This window comes from Hydra vulgaris, chromosome 05, assembly GCF_038396675.1.
Source record: "Hydra vulgaris chromosome 05, alternate assembly HydraT2T_AEP".
Lineage (NCBI taxonomy): Eukaryota > Metazoa > Cnidaria > Hydrozoa > Anthoathecata > Hydridae > Hydra > Hydra vulgaris.
Genome location: NC_088924.1, coordinates 25,133,747 through 25,148,500, shown reverse-complemented (window position 1 = coordinate 25,148,500; position 14,754 = coordinate 25,133,747). Strand labels below are relative to the sequence as shown.

General features: G+C 28.1%; 1 protein-coding gene across 10 annotated transcripts in view; it reads right to left on the bottom strand.

The window, feature by feature from the left end:
* LOC136071910 (probable E3 ubiquitin-protein ligase MID2) overlaps positions 1–13,361 on the bottom strand; it is a 41,935-nt gene extending 28,574 nt beyond the window's left edge. The window contains exons 1-3 of one of the 10 annotated variants that reach the window (XM_065797710.1): positions 12,988–13,361; positions 865–1,109; positions 514–609 (exon numbers count right to left, since the gene is read on the bottom strand). In XM_065797710.1, the coding sequence (XP_065653782.1) occupies positions 514–609; positions 865–1,109; positions 12,988–13,261 (615 nt within the window). In that variant the 5' untranslated portion in view covers positions 13,262–13,361. Of the gene's footprint in view, positions 1–290; positions 610–864; positions 1,110–1,917; positions 2,385–2,926; positions 3,137–12,987 lie in introns of those variants that run through there. The other 9 variants (XM_065797711.1, XM_065797719.1, XM_065797713.1 and 6 more) reach the window with 9 other exon arrangements.
* Positions 13,362–14,754: the final 1,393 nt, after the last annotated feature.

Sequence of the window (14,754 nt, the reverse complement as noted above, 5' to 3'; positions counted from 1 at the left end):
ATATTGTCTTTAATTAAATCATATATGATTTGTTTTAAATTAATTTTTATTTAAACTATATATTATTTTATTTTGAATTACCAAAGAATGTACTTGTTGATTTTTTAGTCAGTTAAAAAATTTTTTTTTAACATGTAAAAAAAATACACTAAAATCAGGAAGGCCTAAAAAGACTACGGCTTTAAATCTTTTTTTTTCTTCCTGGAATCGGGTGTTAAGGAGCTCTAAAAATGTTAGATGACTTATAATCTGCAATTTAAAAAAATGCATGAGATTTAATGATTTGGAACCTATTATTTTTTAGCCATGAGTCTCAGGGTTGCGTCACCATTACACATAAGGTCTCCATGTTCAACAAGTGATCATTCCTCTAACCTAAAATTCTTAAACATGTCTTTATTTTTTACCGAAAGTCTCAAATACCAAAAACCAGAAAGAAAAAATCATTTTGTATCTTTTAAATCCGAAGTCCTTTTAAAGACATTGTATTCTTGATTAAAACATTTTACAAACTTTTATATCAAATACAAACTGTTCCATCTTTTGAAGATTCATTGTAACTTCTGCAGATTTGTATTGACAACTCTGCTTGTTTTTGAACAGTTTATTCTAAAAAAAAAAAAATATCTATAAAGCACTTTAAAAATTACTTCTTTACTTAAAAAATTCCAATTTATATATACATATATATATATATATATATATATATATATATATATATATATATATATATATATATATATATATATATATATATATATATATTTATATATATATATATATATATATATATATATATATATATATATATATATATATATATATATATACATATATATATATATAATATTTGTAAATATGTACCACATCTGTATCGCATCTATTGGTGACAAGTGCAGTGGCATGATTCTTATGATAACCAATTTCTTTACACAAAAAACAAATGCACACTCCACACTCTAAACATAACAACTTCTTTTTTTCATCTGAATGATATCTGCAAAAATGATAGCAATCAAAACTATTTTCTTGAACTGATGTAATCCTGTGACTATTTTTTGTTCCATTTTGAAAATGAAAAGAACCACAACAGTAGTTATAATCGCATCCTTAAAATTTAAACAAAATTAACTATTTAAACAATTGTATATCAAATGTAAGTAAAGTGAAAGTCAATCTGTAATATAATTATAATTTTTTTTTATTTATATGTATATTAAACTAAATAGATTAACAAATGTCATTTATGCAGGTACTTGAACTAAATTTTCTACTAGACCCTATTTTCTATTCTTAACACTTAGTATTCTAGCCTAGTATTTTAAATTTTTTAATAATAAGTTTTGTTCAGCTAAACTCTAGCTAATAAATCAACGATTATTAGTTCTGAATTGTAATAAAAGCCTTTAACTAAAAATATTTTTAAATTAAATAAATTTGTTTACAAATAATTTTATTTTTTTTATAAAAAAGTGAACCTTTCATGTTAAAAAAGAGGAGGTAAAATGGTAATATTGACATATTAAAAAAAAGAAATAATAGTTAAAAAGAATTAATAGGAAAAAAGAAATGAAAAATGTTATTTTTATTAGTTGGACAAAAACAATTTGGTATGCAATATTTCTAAGTGTTCAACACTGATATTGCTGTCATAAACTAATAAAGAATTTAATTAGATATGCAAAATTATTGATAGACTATTAACTTTGCTGTTCGGGTGCAACTGTCAATTTTAACCCTTTATGGGGTAAGATTGGCAGTACTATGTTTTATGCTGTAAATGTTAGTTACACTAATATATAAGCACTAAATATTTTTTAGTATAATTTCTTATTATCTGTCATTTTTTGCTAGATTTTTTTGTGTTTTCATTTTGATGTTTAGTATAACTTTTGAAACAATAAGTGAATTTCTCACCAGCATTATCCAACATCATCACTGATGGATTTTCCCTTTCTGCAACAAGAGTTGGTTCTTGGAGCTGTTTAGCAACATTTGATTTAATGCTAGGTTTTTGAAAACTATTTCACTTTTTGGATTTGCTTCTTTTGGTTTATTACATTTCATTAAATTGTGCACAAGATTCATCAGATGTAATACGTACCACCAAATTTCTCTTGGTTCTTTTTTCATTATTTTCTCAGGTTGTGTTTGTTGAAGATGTTTTAAAAATAATACTTTTAGTTGCTTATTTTTAGTTGGATTTGTGCACTGGTACTAATCTTATTTTGATCATATCATGAATATTCCAAAACAAGCCTACACCATATAAATAGTGTATTCTTGTTTTGAATTCTACTATTACTTATGTTGATAACAACACCCCGTCTCACAGGTTCTTCCGTCCAATCAGTGCACTTTTTTAGATGCACTCATGTTTTTACAAATACGGCTTTATGCTGACATAATTTTTATTCGCATCTTTAATGGCTTTTTTATGGCTCTTGATCATAAAACCTATATGCTGAATTTGTTTTTGTTTTTTATGTACTGGCATAAAATGATATTATCTGATTATATACTGTATTAAAAAAATCAATTACTGGCTTATTCAAACTTTCATGTGCGGAAACCATACTCTACAAAAAATAAAAAATAATTTACTTACTCATACTTAAAACGTACTTATGGCATAAGTTATTTTCACCTTATATATTGTCATAATATTCGTATATGTTATGACAATAGTCAATGAAATAATAAAATAAATCTAATAAAATAAAATTCCTGTCTTATTAAATGATGTCTTATTAAAGACATCAGGGCTTTTATGTATGCTTGACAGACCTATGAATAACTTTGACATTCCAGTCAATGTTAACCCAAAACAAAAATTTAAAAAAACAAACAAAAATAATAGCTAAAAAGCTAAGCATTTAAAAACATTTATAAAAATGCATATATTTTATAGTAGGGTTTTTCTTACCTTATAACTTAGATTTTTCTGCAATAATTATAATATTGAACATTATGTCTGCCATGATTTGTTGTTATATAAACGTTACTGATATACGATGAAAATAAATATTTGTTTACTCGATAAATAGCTTAAGTAAACACAAAACGTGTTTAATACGTCTAAAATACATTTTAGTACGTTTTTTAGTGGTTAAAAAAACGTTTTTGTATATACTAGGCGTATCCAGTGTACACAAAACGTGTTTAATACGTCTATAAAACGCCTTGCGTCCATTGAGTAGTAAGTGTGTTCAAAAAAATAAAATTTTCAAATCGCATTTCACAAGAAGCCAAATTTGGGCAAATATTAAAAAAATGCAATTACAAAAAAAATTCAAAAAATATTGAAGTGTACCTTGTGCTCAAGCGGCAAAATACCCCGAAAAATGCCCCAAATTGTTACTAAATTATTTGGCTTTGAGCGCAAGGTAAATCTCAATATTTTGTAAAATGTTTTTTTCTAATGTGATCATAATGGTCCAAATTTTTTATTTAGATTGTTGTGTATCCTGGTTTTTTCATAATTGTCGCTTAAAAATAAAAAAAAGATTTCGCATAATTTATGCCAAAAAAAAATCTTTTTTTTTTTTTGCGTATTTGCGTAAAATATTGTTTTTGCGCATTTGCTTGAAATATTTTTTTGTGAAATTATTTTTTAATATAAACAATAATTTGCCCAAATTTGGCTTCTTTTGTATTTGCGTTTTGAAAATTTTATTTTTCTAAACACCCTATTGAGTAGCATCTGAAATACTATAACATGGCGAAAACTGAATTATACTGGTTGGCAATGCAATCGCAAATGGCAAAGGTGTTTTTTAACGGTTAAAAGGAAAACAAAAGAGATAAATGAAGAAAAGGTAAATCTGAACATGAAAAAAAAAAAAATGAACAGGAAAGAAAACAAAAACTATTATAAAAAATATACTAAATTAAAAGTTGAAAAAAAAGCAAAAAGTTGGATAATAATAATAATAATAATAATAATAATAATAAACAACTCAGAATTTTACCATAAGCGAAAAAAGTAAGAAAATTTTTTTTTTTTAACCATTTGATTTTTTTAAATTATTTTTGTACATTGTTTACTTTGCAAAACATGTTTAATTTAGAGTAAAACTCAACATGTTTAATTTAGAGTAAAACTCATTTGTCGTTTGCTTATTTTATTTTAACAAAGTTTGAAACTCAAAACGTTTATAAGCATTATGCTTATTTAAAAAAGCTTTGGCGTTCTTTTTAAAATAAGTATAATGCTTATAAACATATCAAGGTTTAGATTTTGTTAAAAATTGAATAAGCAAACTATAGATTGCTTACTTTATTTTTACTTAGTGTATAACCTAAGTCGCTGATGTTCAATTAAAAAGGTAAATTTATTATCTCAGTTTTGGTCACACGTTATTGAAATTTTTGAGATTATGAAATGAATAAATGATTATATGTTATATAGTTTAACATTTCATAGTATTCTCTAAAATCGGTCGTTTCCGCAAGAAAGCCACTAGTAAAGGAGAAAAGAGAAAAATACATAATAATCCCAGAAAGCTACTGTTTCTTCTAAAGCATCCTATCAATCAGATGCCTTCGAACTAGCACTCCCGCATTGAAAATGTGCTTAGACTTATACAGTTTGTCAAATCTCCAAGGTCTTTGTAGTTTAAATCTACAAAACCTGCTGCAGTTTGGAATCAAAGATTTCCAGGAAACGATCTTATCTGAAAGGGTGGATTTTATAAAAAATAATAACCATCGGTGTGTCGCTTTTGCGATTAGTTATGTAAATAAAAAATAAACAACTCAGCAAAAAAATAATCGAATATAAACAGATAAAAAAAAAATAACCATACATAGATAAATAATTAACTTAAGATATAATACTTTTATATGCTATGAAGGGATAAGATTTTTAATCTCCAAACTAAGTATTGCAAACTCATCCATCTAAGAAACCAAAATTGGAATTCCAGCATGGGTAGATTTACCAAGATGCAAGAAGATTTCATACAGGAGAGTAACAAACTCTTCAACGAATCTGTGGGGTAGTTTAAGGAGAAGATCCAATCAAATTGACTTCGTTCCCATGAGACAAAAAGGCCAAAAGACCAATAGACCAAAATTATTCAGACTTTTTTTTTATTAGAAAGAGGATAGAAAAATGTTACAACAAAGGCAGAAACGGGGGTATGTCACAACAAAGGTAGACAAAGAATTTGAAATATCTGTTAAAAACAGATAGGGAGAATAAAGAATTATTGATTAGGGAGAATAAAGAATATAGAAAATACAGAAGAGAAAGGACGTAAGAAAAAAAATCTGGCTATAAGTGAGGTTTCTTTTGATTTTGATGTTGGTTTTTTCTGCATCAGAGTAAGAAGCTGTAATTTTTATAAATGAAGATTCTGTCGATTAATTACTTTGAAACTCTGATTTTACAATATAAACCAAGGTAAATAAATGATAATTATAAAATATAAAGTTAATTGAGTTTATTTTGCTGATTAGATTTTTTCCCTATGATGTGGCATCATAGCTTCCTTTTTCACTGGTTTCTCTGCAGGCGACACATGTTGGAGTAACACATCTCTCATTTTTTTGAAAGCTCTTACTAAAGAGAAAACAAAAGAGCACAGGAGATTACTATATGTATGACTGTAGAAAACCTAGCCAAGATCAAGAAAGAGGTGCACAAGATAGAGGATATCATTAGGTTTTATTGGAATGACCTACAGATTGGATCATTCCTATACAATAGGGTGTACCAAAAAAACAACTTTTATGCACCCATGTTTTCCCGATTGCTTCATGTCTACTGAGTTTATATGTATGACTGACTATTTATTCTGAGGTCAATTTCAACGATATGTAAAATCTCAATTTCTTCATTTTTGATAAATATTGAGATTTTTTTATATTTTTTAGATGCAAACCCAACAATTTTACATTTTTGATGTCCCTTACCTTTTTTTTCTGAGGATTTGGAAAGCCAATGCTTTTAATAAGAACCAGTCCATCTGGCCTATTTGGTACAGAAAGTTCATTGAAGCCTGATTCGCAGAGGGGGTCGAAAATAATGACTAGTTGAATAAACTTTGTGTTTTCTGTATACTGATTAATTATAACTGGTTTTTGTCTATTATTTTGATTTTACCTGATTGTAGTAAGCAGGTAAAATCAAACCCGCTGTTTTTTTAATGGTATACGAACTATTTTTTTCATATATAATTATGTAATATTTAATAATATATAAAATCATAATACTATTTACTTGATAATTGTATAATAAAATGTAATTTTTATAGGGAACACTAGAATTAAATTTTTTTTAAATTGTTTTAACTAATAATAAAAATATTAACTGAAATGGGTCGTACTCAAAAAAAAAATTAAATTTGTGTCAACGAATCTAAGGAGGCTGCTTTCTTTCCTAAAGTACACTTTCGATGAGCTTCCAATAAACCAGTTGGCAATTATCGGAAATGTTCTAAGATACGTTCAATTTCTAAAATTTTCCAAGTAGAACAAATAATTATTTTTTTTTTATATATAAATACAAAATGATACAAAACTAAAATTTAAAAATTGTCTATTTTATGCAATACATACTTAATCTAACATACCCTCACCCCCTCACCCTTTAATGTTAAAAATAAGACACCTTGAGGCAAAAAATTATGTAAGAACAAAAAAACCATAATGATAAATACTTGTCAATTTTTATTTTAGATCAATAAGATTTCTATCTACTATGTTAATAGTAGCCTGCCTTTAGAAGCATGAGAACAAGGATCTGTTCTGCAAAGATAGTTTCTGCAAGTATTCTGAACAAAGATGTGTTGCCTTTGCTGTAATAGGCGCTTGGAAGAAAGCAGAGTTTCAAGATTTTAATATCAGCAAATCCAGTGTCAGGGAAACAATACTAAAGCTCCATAATAAGTACATATATCTGCATCATCTCAAATCAATGAACTGGAACTCTATTAATGACAACTTCTTTAAGATACCGAATGAGTTTTTAGAGGAGAGTAACACACCCTTTAGTATTTCATTCGCAAACTTTGAACAAAAAGTAAATCTGAATCGTTTTCGTTCTGAGAATGCCAAAGAGGAGGATATTCAGTTCTATCTAGATCAAAAAGGAGAGCGAAATATGTATATTGCATAAGAATTGGATGAAGTATTACAAAGTTCAGTTAAAAATAAAAATTTGGTTAAATAAGAGGGAGGAGGCAAGAGGTAAAAGTAAGATCATAATGAATGCATTAAAATGCAAAGAACTTGAGGTTTCTTTTCATTTATCTGGAAATAATTTTGAAGTGGAACTTAGTTTAGATTTTTCAGATGATGAAGGTTTACCTAATAGATTCAGCCATTCTGCTAAATCTAAGCTAATGATAAGTATAAGTGTTGAAGATCTGGTTGATTGTACTGCTGCAGTTTTTGCCCAATACAGAGTAGATATACACAAAAAAATTCAGTTGTAGCTGCTATTTGCAGTTAAGCTAGTGTGAATCTAGAAGATATTAATCTATCAAGAAGTACAGTCCATAAAAAGATATTTTAAAAAAATTGAAATTTAAGGAGATATATATCTCCTTATATTTGCCACAACAAACAGTAAATATTTGATATACTTATTGAAGTATTCTAGCAGAATCAATTGCCTCAGCCTGCTCAATACCTTTGGAACAACACATAGCAGTATGTCATCTGTGTCATCCGTATCAGGAGATGCAATACTGACCGCTATTTTTTCTACAGAAACAGTTATTTTTGATCTTCTTTAATCTGTTTCACCCTCTTTCCAACAAAATGAACACATAGCTTTTTCTCTTAAAAGTAATTATAATTTTTTGCCTGAGATTATAACCTCAGGCAAGAAGCTATAAGTGAAATAACAAGTTCCAAAAGTATTGAGCAAACTGAAGCAATTGATTATGCTAGAATACTTCAAAATTATAAACCAAATGTTTGCTGTTTGCTGTGACACTACGGCATCCAATACTGGAATACACTCTGGATCTGTTACTATACTTAGCTCCATTCTTAATATTTCACTTATATGGCTCTTCTGTGGAAGACATATGCTAGAAATACACACCTCACACTTTATGGAGGCTTTGACTGAAGAGAAGACGAAGCGCTCAAGACAAGGGCTGTATGTCAAACTCCAGAAAAATTGGTGATTAGTCAAAAAAAGAGTGGAAGAAGATGATAGACCTAGTTAGGTTTTATTAAAGTCAGCTTCAAACTGTTTTACCCCTTTATGAAATTGCTAAGAAAGCTCTGGAGTTTGAAAAAGAGGTCCTTGCTTTAAAAACGTTTGTCAGGTGTGATTACAAGAAACTATGCCAACTTTTTGTTTTCTATTTTGTAGAAGAAGTACCTGGATTTTGTTTTAATCAACAAGAAAACCTACTATGAAGCTAGATACAGTATATTGAAAAAATAAATGTGTAAGTATAATAAATAACATATAAATTACAATTAATAAATATAAATGGTGACCAACCTTACTCACCATAGTTCACCGTGATTATGAGCAAATTGAAAAAAAATGATAAAGACAGCAGCCTTCTTTACATCTGTCTGGAATGCATCTTGGTTTCTAAAGTCGTGTTTGATTGCAAATTCACCCTCAAATGATCTTGCCGCTTTCAAAAATGCTTTTTTTGCATCAAAGACGAATGTCCCAATCTTGGTTCGGCGTTACTTGCTAGTATGCAAAGTTATAACTGGTTCTTGACTGAGCAATTGGTGCTGCTATCTCTGGCTGTAGCCTAAAAACTAAGACAGACCTTTTTGTTAGCATGCAGCGGCATGCGTGGTACTTAACAGGACAGTTATATTGTTCCTAGCTGGCAATGATGTTGACGAGAAGGTTAAGATGACGATGTTGGAGATATTTGTCAAATATGATATCCCCGAGCAGTTTCATATGGGGAAAACAAAATCTACTGGTAGCTGAGATTCTTGTTGGAGAGGTAGGGAAGTGGATCAAGGGAGACGTCACGCAAACGTTTGATCTATTTATAAGATTTTCGAAGTCAATAGTATGTGTCGATGAATGCACGAAAAGGAATACTAGACTAATTTAGGACTTTGTTGGAGGCTACAGGTTGGATGACATGAAACAGAGTCTCATGCTCATAGCTAAAGACAACTGAAAGAAACTTTAGAAAGACTTGACAAAGAAACAAATCAAAATATTTCTTTTTTTAATTGGAAATATATATTTTTAGGAGTGTTCTTAAAATACGTGTTTTTTTTTTCCTAAAAGTTCCTTTTTTATAAAATAAATGAAGTTTTAAAGGTATCTCTTTTCGATAAAAAAAAATAATAGTTTCTTAGTTTTTTTAAGCCTATTCGGACCTTAGAGAATGGGAAAAGTTTCAGAAGTGTTTTTTAGGGGGGACACCCTACTGTTTACATATATTCTTGTGTATTGTTCTTGTTTGTAGTTCATACTGTCGTGAGTTTTTGTGCATTGTTTGGATTGCCCTGTATTTTTTTATTAGTTTCTCTAATGTTGACCGGTCATTTTAAAAATGTATATTTTTTTAAAACTGGGTATTTATATGTGTATGTATACACCGGTAGGGAAATAAGCTAGCGACTAGCTAACGATCGTTAGCTAGTTGCTAGCTCATTTCCCACCCAGTGTATACATACTCATATAAATATACAGCTTGTATACAAAATATATACGATTTTAAAATGGAATAACGGGTGATGCGGAAGTTATCGGACAAATCCTAATTTCATTATTTGAGCATAATAATTAGTTTTTGTGGTTTTATGCGTAAGCATAAAAGTTCTATAAAATATAAACTTTATTATTTGAAACACAATAATTTAAAATGAAGTTAAATGCAGCAATTATTTTGTAAATAAACCTAATATAAAAATAAAAAAAAATCGTAAATCATTTTGAAAAAGAAGGATTTGCTCGAAGTACAATATATGATAACCTAAAAAGACTTGAAACTGTTCAATCGTTTTCTGATAGAAAGCACCCTGGTCGTCCGACATCCTGGACTAGAGAAAAGAAAGCCGAATTAACGAGACTTGTCAACAATCGAAAAGGGGTCAGTCAGAGAAAAATAGGTATTAAATCTGGTGTAAATCAATCAACAATTAGTTGTCAGTTAAAAAAAAATGAATATTAAATATAGAAAACGTGAAAAGACTCCAAAATACACTATAGAACAACAAATAAAGGCAAAGAAAAGAAGCAGGAAACTAGCTAACCAACTCTATAACACAAAATCGCTTCTAGTCATCGATGACGAAAAATACTTTTGTTTTGCAGGGGACAACATGCCTGGAAATTCTGGATACTACACAAACAACAAAAAGACATGCCCAGAAAGTGTTCGTTTTATAGGAAAAGAGAAATTTCCAAAAAAATTATTAATGTGGATAGCCATATCTGACCGTGGTATGTCCGAGCCATTGTTTGGCACTTCCAAGGCTGTAGCGACCAATTCATCAATCTATATTAATGAATGTTTACAAAAACGACTTCTTCCATTTATTCACAAGTATCATGGAGACTTTAACTATTTATTTTGGCCAGATTTAGCAAGTTCTCATTATTCTAAAGATTCTCTAAATTGGATGGACCAATATGTCTACTACGTTGATAAAGAATCTAATCCCCTAAATGTGCCTCAAGCACGACCAATTGAAAATTTTTGGGGACATTTGGCACAGAAGGTTTACGAAGGAGATTGGCAAGCTTCAACAGAGAAAGTTTTGATTAATCGCATTAAACTAAAACTACAAGAAATTGATTTAAACTTTTTACAGTCGCATATGAAAGGCGTCAGAGCGAAATTGAGATTAATTGCAGATGGTGGTGTTTTTTCATATAAAAAATAATACATTTTTATTAAACGATAAATGCTTTATTTAAAAAAAATATAATTGTAGTTTGTTTTTTCCATGCTTTATATAAGGTTACTTTCTATATATATATGTTTGTGTGCCACAAAATTTGAAATCAATTTTTGAAAGCTTTTTTCTCAACCAATTTTGCTCAAATTTTGCACACTTAATCATTTTCGATGACAATACAAGGAAATGGAAAAATTTGAACAAAAAAATTTAATTAAGTTAACAAAAATTTAATTTGATTTCCCCATAAGAACACTGAATTAATAAAAAAAAAATTTAAAAACGTAACAGTAATTTTTCCTTCTACAAAAGATAACAAAAAAAGAATTTCTAGGCCCAATAGAATTCTGCTTGCATAAAGCATGGATTTGAAAAAAGAATTTTTTTTTGATTTACTAGTTCATTTATAAATAAGTTATTGACGTTTTTATTTTGTCCGATAACTTCCGCATCACCCGTTAAATGGATAATGGATAAAGGAAAATAAAAATAATAGGATAAAAAAAGTTGATCCAAATTTTTAAGCAATTTTTTTTAAATCCAATTATTATTTAATTTTATCTTTTACGTCCTTAAAAAACTCGAATATTAGTATTGGAACTAATATATTTATGGTAATAATTGAGTTTGTAAAATTGCGATTTTATTACGACACGCCTCTACCCAGATATCGCATATTTGTTGCTATCGATATTAGTACGATATACTGTTAGCTATATCGTACTAATATCTATATAAGTTTAATTTTTAGTTGTATTTATTTGTAAAGTTTAGTTTTATCTATTTAATTTTTAGTTGTTTTTGCTGTTGAGATTATTAAAGTGCTACAAAAAGACACAATAGTGTTGTTTCAAAACGTTGCGGATGAGCGTTTACTAAAAAAGTCGGCACCATTTTTCTCGCCGAGTTTGTTTTTCTGGTCAGAGTGAAAGTTAAACCTCGAAACTTTAGATTCTGAGTTCAATGCTTTAACCACTGCGTTACGCCTGCCTTAAAAAATGTTTTGAAAAAGACACTTAAAGTTTTGCTATTTATGAAACTTTGCAAATTTTAAAAACTGCGTGAAAAATGTAAAAATTTGTATCTGGTATTTTTACACTCTCGCAGATCTGCAAAATACTAAGTTCGTTACTAAGTTTGCATTACTTGTTGATAAAATCATATTTAATATAAATGTACTGATGTTTACTAAATCGTTGCCAATCAAGACAAGTTTTTTTATTTTATCAGCAACAAACAGACTCTTTGTGAAAGCAAAATTTGTATTAATCACACTTTAAATTCGCAGATTAAGCTGAAATATTTAATCAATGAATTCTTCAATTCGTTTCGTTAAAAATAGTAATTTATCTGGAAAACTGTTTTGGTATAAAGTATTTTTAATTAACTGATTTTTTTTTATTAACAATATCATCTGTATGCACAGTGAGGACAATGTACATTAAAGTAGAAAGAATTAAAAATTTTGATATCTTTAAAAATTCACTTCAAAACATTATTTTAAAAGTTCAAAATGATAAATTACGTATTTTAATTAGTTGATGTGTTTTTTGTTTATGTTTCTTACTTTCAAAAACCTCAACAACTGCTTTAAAGTCAAATTCTACTACAAAAAGGGTCTTCAACTGTCAACTCAAAAGTAAATCTTGATATATATTGCACAGATGCAATATTATTATTAAACAACGCAAGTCATTTTGGGATTATTCAGACAAAAACACAATGCGACGTTTCCAAAACCGTAAGGTACGCACTAGACTGATATATGTGGATGTCTATTGCAGATGAATAATTTTCAAGACTAACCCTAATCATATTTGCTATAAATTTTTGAAAAATATATCTCATGTAGTCATGAGATTATTTGTTAAACCAAGTCTTTAGAAAACAAGACAATACTTACTATCATTCATTTCATGAATAGTCAGGGTAATATTCAGGGGGAATAAACATACTATCAAAAATTTGCATTGCTTTATTAAAGTTGTTAGAGCAAAATCAACTCAAAAAAGTAGAAAAAAACTTAAAAACTGTAACATTTTGATTTACTTAAAAATTTTTATTATGGAACATATTATAAATATGTACAGATTATCTCACACCTTTTTATTAATTATTATTTGTACTCACCCTCGTTTGGATGCGATTCATTAATCATTTTAGATATCACTCCATACTTTGGAAGACTGTCCACGCCTTCTGCAAGACGAAACTTTGCATTGCATAGAGGACAGAAATATTTGTTTTCTTCATCAGAGTAAATATTATTTGAGCTAAAGTGTTTTGTAACATGGTTCAGCTTTAAATGGCTTTTAAGACACTTTTTGCATACTGCATCACCACAAGGTAAAAGCACCGGGTCATTAAAGATTTTTTCACAAAAATTACAATTAAACTCATCCATTAAAATTATTACGCAACAAGTTGTTTTTACGTTAAATTTATTAGCGTTAGAAATATGGATTTAATACGCTTGTATTTTGTGCGAGATAATAAATAATAATGAAAGAGATCATGAAAAATGAATTTTTTTTTCTTTTTTTTCTTTTCATAATTAATTATTTAATACGTTATTATACATATATACAATATGTAATATAATAACACTATTTATATGTATATAAAGAAATGAGTATTTATATTTACAATTGAACTGAAAATCACAAAACGGCAAATGCAACCTTTTTTTAAAAAAAAGAAAGGAAAAAATAACAACACGTACCATTCCACAGTGGGTCAATAGGTGGACAAAATGGGAAAAGTTTTAGTTGTCTAATCTTGAAAACCTATTTAATTTTAGTATCTACATATATTAGGAGAAATCTATTGATAACTTATTTATATTAAATCCCTTAGTTACCAGGACTCTAAGCATTTGAATATTGAGATAAAATAAAAAAATAAAAAAATTATAAATAAGTAATTAACGGTGACATCAACGTTGTGTTATATTTCAATTACATCTGCGTTTTTGAAACAAAAAATTAGTACATGTTATTCTAGAGTATTTAGAGATAAGAAAAACCAATGTGTGAAATAAATTTGTCATAGCATATTATCTCAGTTATACTTTGAAAATCACAGATTAAAAAAAAAAAATTTCTCAAGAAACTTATTTTTTGCCGCACAATAACTAATAGTTACCACAATTTGCCATGTGTTGTCTTATATTTATTTGAGCTATATGATGCTTCAATCGAGTTTTAATTGATTGCTCGTCCCCTTAAATCCCCGTTCAGATTTTATGCATGTTTTAACTTGGTTGCTATGGTACTAAATTTTGCATAGCAACAACTCATTTTTACATTAACGTTGTTTTAACAGTATTTTACTTGCGCTAAATACACAATATTGGGGGTATGTATTAAAATGAGATTCAGAATTCTTATGAGGTTAACTTTTTTTGGTTACTATGGATACCTTACTTTGCATAACATAGCAACAACATATTTTCGGTAGTTGTTAGTAATTTAATTACTAACACTGACAGTAATTTAATTACTTTTAATTTTAATTACTAACACTTGTAGTAACTTAATTACTAACAAGTATTAGTAGTCCAGGCGGCATATATATATTATAACATTTTACTTTTAAATACAAAATACTTGTTACAATAATTATTTAGATATGGTTTTGTTAAACTTAGACATTCATAATTTTCTCCAAAAAAACAATCTTAGTATTTCAAAACAAAATATTACTGAAGATATATTAAAATTAATTCAGCCAAAATTTGCTGATTTTAAAGACGTTGATTTTAGACATGCTGTTCAACGATTTGTTTACTTGTATAAAAAAAAGTGGAAATCTACAAACTATACTGTGAAAAATTTTGAAAAGAAGTTTGTGAACTGGCTTAATGAATATTTAATTGTCAGAAAAAAAGACAATGAA